Raw genomic sequence first — 5,740 nt, forward strand, 5'->3', positions numbered from 1 at the left:
TGGAGTCAAGGATTCTGAAGCTTCGTCTGACATACTTTGGGCATGTTGCAAGGAGGGACTGGTCCTTGGAGAGGGACATCATGTTTAGTAGAGTGGAGGGGCGGCGAAGGAGAGGACGACCCTCGATGAGATGGATCGATTCTGTGAGTGGAGTGGTGGGAATGAATGTGTTTGAGATGGCGAGGTTGGCACAGGATAGAATGGTGTTTAGGGCTCTTGTACATAGGGTTGCTATGAGTCGCAAACGACTCAATGGCACATAACAACAACAAGGATAGGAAGAGAGGAGGCTGTAACTGCCACATGAGACGTGGCTGTACTTCCATGCTCTGTGTCTTCTCCTCAAGTTTCTCCTCACCCCTGAGGATCTCTTGCTGATTTCTGTTGTTTTTAAGTTGTTCTCGGTTCCTTCCTGCCAAATAGGAAAGATCTGGGTTTGACAAAGCCAAAAGGTTTATTGATATAACTTACGAAGGGGATGCAGATAAGGATGGTGATTAGATGGTAGAAAGAGCACAACTGCTCTCTCATCTTGACAGATTTCTGGTTTTAGTACTTAATGAGCAAGGTCTGTGGCATGCGTGGGGAATCTTTGTAGTGAGAAATGACACTGTGGTCACTAAGAGCAAGGTCCCTGTGTTGATAAGCAAGCATGACCTGTCCATCACTAACAGGATTGGGCAAAGATGCGGGCTTCTGGGGACCCTGAGAGGTAGGGCTTGATGAGCTCCAGAGCTGGGTGGGAGAGCATTGTCCTATCAGTGGGTATCAGTCAGAGGGTGTGGAGGTGAGGACCAAAGCCTTTGTCGTATCCCCCAGAACATGTTCCTGGCCATCATCAATGACACCTACTCAGAGGTCAAGGAGGAGTTGGCTGGACAGAAGGATGAGTTGCAGCTTTCTGACCTTCTGAAACAGGTAATTACCTAGTCTCCATGAATCACACATCTGTATTAGAACCCAGGTCCAAGGTTCTGTGTCCTCTGTTTGTTTGTTTCTATGCCCTTGTGTGCCTAAGAATTCTTCGTAGAAGCCAGGCACTCTGTGCGTGGAGATGGGGCTATGGGTAATAAGAACTCTGTGGGAAGTAGTGGCTGTTCCCTCTCCCCTAACAGGGCTACAATAAGACCCTACAGAGGCTGCGTCTAAGGAAAGAACACGTTTCAGATATGCAGAAAGTCCTGCAGGGTGGACAGCAGGAGATCCAGTTTGAGGATTTCACCAACACCTTACGGGAGTGAGTAACCAGAGATCCAACCTTCTTTGATCTCAGTCGACAAATCCTTAACACTCAATTTATATGTTCTTTGCCATATACTTCTAGTTTTGGTCTATGAGCCTCTGATGTTAGCTTCTAATATATATATCTAATCCTGACCCTAAGACTTGTACCTTTGGTAGACATTGTAATTAAATAAGTACTCTGTTGTTGTTGTTGTTAGGTGCCATTGAGTTGACTATGACTCGTAGGTGCTGTCAAGTCACCTACAAATCCTAGTGATCCTTTGACTAACAGATTGAAATCTTGCCCAATCCTGCACCTTCCTCACAATCTCCACTATACTCAACCCTATTGTAGCAGTTACAGTGTCAATCCATCTCATTGAAGGTTGTCCGCTCTTTTACTGACTTTCTGCTTTTTCTGTCTTTTCCCAAGGACTAGTACCTCCTTAAAACATGCCCAAATCATGTGACATGAAGTTCCACCATTCCTGCCTGTATTAAGGCATGTTATTTAGTGTTACGTGCTGTTGAGTTGGAACCAACTCATAGCTGACCCTCCAGCTGGTTTTCAGAGCCTGTCAATCGCATGGGAGTTGATTGCCCACCCTTCTCCCACAGAGCAAGTGGTGCATTTGAATGATGTGTCTTTGAATTGGTAGTGGAGTTCCTTACCACAAGCTAGCAGAGCTCCCAAGCTCTACTGAGGCAGAAAAATCTAAAACTGAACAACATGCACAATAGCTATAAGCACTTGAGCATTGTTACAGTGTCAAATGGAAAGTTGTTCCCAGCAGAAGATAAAGCCAGGGAAATGAACTAGGGCTACCCTGGAAAAGGCCATGAATACCTCTACTTTATCTGAAGAATGGAGTCCTTGGGAAGGATTTCAACAGGAATTAGATCTATTTAGGCATACATTTTTAGGTAGATTAATTTTTTTTTAAATTTTCCTTCAGAAGTTGTCCATTTCAAAAATAGTTATGTAGTGAATGCAGGAGATAGAAGGGTTGCACATTAGTTACATGGAAAGATAGAGAGAGAGAGAGATTTTTTTTATGAGTCTCATTGAATCACAAGAGCTTTAATCTCATCAGGAGGAGTCAAAGGAAGAAGAAATAGAGTCAAGCAATCTCTTGAGGGGAATATTCCTTGACTTTGTAGCTACCTGCTTGCCTCTGAGATGCTCTTCTTCCCTGGGGAGTAAGACTCATATGGATTGAGTCTGGTAATGAGGTGGGGTATCCATAGTAGAGAGATCACAGCCAACATAGGTCACAAGTCATTGTCATCATCCTGTTCTCAGACTCGGGCATGGAGAGCAGGAAATCACAGAGCTCAAAGCCACCTTTACCAGGTTTGACCAAGATGGGAACTGCATCCTGGATGAGAAGGAGCAGACCCAAATGCGAGAGAATCTGGAGGAGGAGAAGGTGAGCCAGCTTTGTCCCCCACCTCCACGTCTGGCTGTGGTGGGGAGCAGTGTGAAGAAGTCACCCACTCTACTCCACTCCACCCCTAGCAAAGAGAAAAAAAAAATCCCAACTCCTCTGGTATGTGGGCAGGGAAAAGCTTCTCTAGAATAATGGTTCTCAAACTGTGTTTCTTTCCTTTTTTTGAAGCCTTTCTGTAACTATCAACATTTATCAAAGTTCATAGAGTTTCTGGAGACATGTTGTTTAGGAAGTGGATGCCACTCCTGCTTCCAAACACTAGCATTTTTAAGTTTCCCTGGTGATTCCAGTGTGTGGTCAAGGTCGGGAACATGGCTCCAAAGCTCAGTCTTAGTGAAAATGGACCAACTATCCAAGAATGCCTGACAATTCCCCTAACCACTTGTCCTTCCTTTCATATTTTCAAACTCTAATATTCAGCTGTCCCTGTTATGCCTGCTCTATCTCTTTTCAGTGTAGATCAAAAAGTTGGAGGGAAGAGTCAGGAATTCTTGTATTGTTTCTGATTGGTGCAAATAGTTAAATATACTAGCCTATTAACCAAAAGGTTGGAGGTTCAAGTTCACCCAGAGGTGCTTCAGAAAACAATGCCGGCAATCTGCTTCTAAAAAGTCAGCCATTGAATCCCTATGTGCGAAAGTATGCTCTGACATGAGATGTTGAAGCTGACTTGAGCACAACTGGACTTCCTTCTCTCCCAAACTGAGTGGGACATTTGGGAACTCCATTATTCAAGGCATCTAGAAGTTTGTATTTTGTTTCTTTGAGGTGAGTCTTCCTTCAGAGGGTATGCCAGGTTTGTGTTTGCCACCACCCAGCCGTATGTCTTGAGTCTGAGAGGGCAGAGCCATAGCAAAGTTTGGTCCTGAGCCCATTGGTACCCATTAGAGCAGATGGTAGAATGGAAGCTTATTACTTCCAGAATCATTCTCATCCTTCTGACTTCTGACTCCCCAATCAGGTGGCTCTCAGCACTGAGATTGAGAACTTGGGTCAGTCCCTTGTGAGAAGCCCAGCAGGCCATTCAGGCTCCGAGGCTGCCAGAGCAGGTGCCTGGGTATCTGGAGCAGAATTCCACACGTACGTGAGACTATGGGCCCAGGGCAGATGGGTTTATTATTGCCTACCTTGAACTTCTCCCCACCTTGTAATTCCTACCCTTCCTAGTTTGGGACAAGGATTCCCTTATCTGGTTCTTGAATTCCCCCTACAAGTCTGAGCCTTATGCTCCTGGCTCCCACCCACACACTGTTCTGTCCCCTTTCCTCCATAGACTCTCAGTCCCCTGTCCTCAGGCATGTCATTCTATTCATTCTCTCAAATCCTTCACAGCCTTACAGAGAAGGTGCTACAGCTGGAGACTTCCCTGGAAGGAGTCATATCCAAGGTTAATGCTGTGTGCTCAAAGCTGAAGACGCTGGAGAGGAAGGGGCTGTTGGCTCTTTCTTCTGGCCTGGTAAAGAATCCTCCCCATGACCCCTTCAGCTTCCCACAGCTGAATTCCACCATCTTGTCCACTCAGTGTGGTGGTGGCGGTGTGGAGCATTTTCAAAAAAACCTCTATTTTCCAGCCCTTGGGGTAACACAAGGAGCCTTGGAGCTTGGTACTTAAGCACTTGGTTGCTGACCAGAAGGTTAGTGTTTTGAATCCACCAAATGCTCCACAGGAGAAAGCTTCGGCAGTCTGTGTCTGTAAAGATATTTTATTTTTTTACTTCTGTAAAGATTTTATAGCATTGGAAACATGATGGATCCTGTCTACTCTGCCCTATAAGGTCACCATGAGTTGGAATTAACTCATAATGGGTTTGCCTTCCGTGTCCACTCTACCAGTGGAGGGAGAGGGAAATGTGTGTGAGTTGGTTTTGCCTAAAGGTTACCTTAGCCTTTACCTAAGGGCTGCATTGAACTCTAGGAAGTGGTGTGGGCCTACAGAAACAGATTCAGAGAAAATAAAAAGGGGACAAAAATTCTCCCTTCAAATGACCTCTTTTTCTTCTTCCAGGAGGAACAATATATTTGGGAGCCCTTGCAGCCAGAACCATCTGTGACACCAGCTTCTTAGGGAGTCCAGAATGGGCAGGCGTTTGGTGGGGAAGATGCCCTGAAGCATTAGACAGCAGGTTTCTTTCTCAATGTCTCCCCAGAAGTCCCATCTCCACACAGCCTCCACTTCTAGGGCAGTAGGTCCCACCACTGCTGCTGCCGGACATAAATCCATATCTAGCCTTTGAGCAGATATATCTGTTGTAGACAAGGCATCATAGGCTTATGGCTCAGTGCTCCGGTGTGCACCTAGGTAGTTCTGTGTACCACAGTGACATAACATTTCCTCTGGGCTTCTCTGTCCCTCTGCTCCTAGCTGTACTATGATGACCTCAAAAAAAATGTCAATAACAGAATAAAGGGAGAAAAGATAATGACTCTTCCCAAACACCCAGATAATCATAATTTGTGAAAAAGGTAGAAGTCAAGAAAGCAACCAACATCTAAATTTCTTCCTACTCGTCAGTGAATTTTCTTATCCTTTATACATCTAAAGGAGCTCTAGTGGCCTAGTGGGTAAGGAATTGCACTGCCAATCTAAAGGCAGGTGGTTTGAGTCCATGTGCTCCGTGGAAGAAAAATGGGCAATCTCCCCCCCCGTGCCATTTACAACCTCTGAAAACCTGCTGAAAGGTCAACTACGAGTTGGTTCTGACTCAATGGCAATGAGTTATTGTTGAGCTGTATGTCTAGAGATCTGCTGCTAACATCTGTGGGGTTCTTGTCTTTCCATTGAGCTTCTCCTTAAAAGAAAGGAAGAGGAGAGTAAATTTCACCTTGTGGCAAAGAAGCTAAAGTGACACTCTCTTAGAATTCTCAGTGAAGTTCTTGCAAGGAGATTATCCTGACATTCTACTGAATCCTGTGAACTGAGGGATCTGAAAACCAGATGAAGATAGAAATTGAGAAGAAGCAGATAAAGAATACTGTTCCCCTACCCCACCCCCATCAAAATTCAGAACTCTAGATTAAAATGTGCTTTACTCTGATTCTAATCTTATACACAGCAGTGTGGCTTC

General features: G+C 45.0%; 1 protein-coding gene across 1 annotated transcript in view; it reads left to right on the top strand.

The window, feature by feature from the left end:
* PKD2L1 (polycystic kidney disease 2-like 1) overlaps positions 1–4,791 on the top strand; it is a 47,069-nt gene extending 42,278 nt beyond the window's left edge. Inside the window, 6 exon segments of the mRNA XM_006880194.1 lie at positions 820–918; positions 1,116–1,237; positions 2,528–2,654; positions 3,637–3,755; positions 4,008–4,131; positions 4,681–4,791. Of these exon segments, the coding sequence (XP_006880256.1) occupies positions 820–918; positions 1,116–1,237; positions 2,528–2,654; positions 3,637–3,755; positions 4,008–4,131; positions 4,681–4,791 (702 nt within the window).
* The last annotated feature ends 949 nt before the right edge of the window (positions 4,792–5,740 follow it).

Source organism: Elephantulus edwardii, unplaced genomic scaffold, assembly GCF_000299155.1.
Source record: "Elephantulus edwardii isolate Elephantulus edwardi_28Jun2011 unplaced genomic scaffold, EleEdw1.0 scaffold00006, whole genome shotgun sequence".
In the NCBI taxonomy this organism is placed as follows: domain Eukaryota; kingdom Metazoa; phylum Chordata; class Mammalia; order Macroscelidea; family Macroscelididae; genus Elephantulus; species Elephantulus edwardii.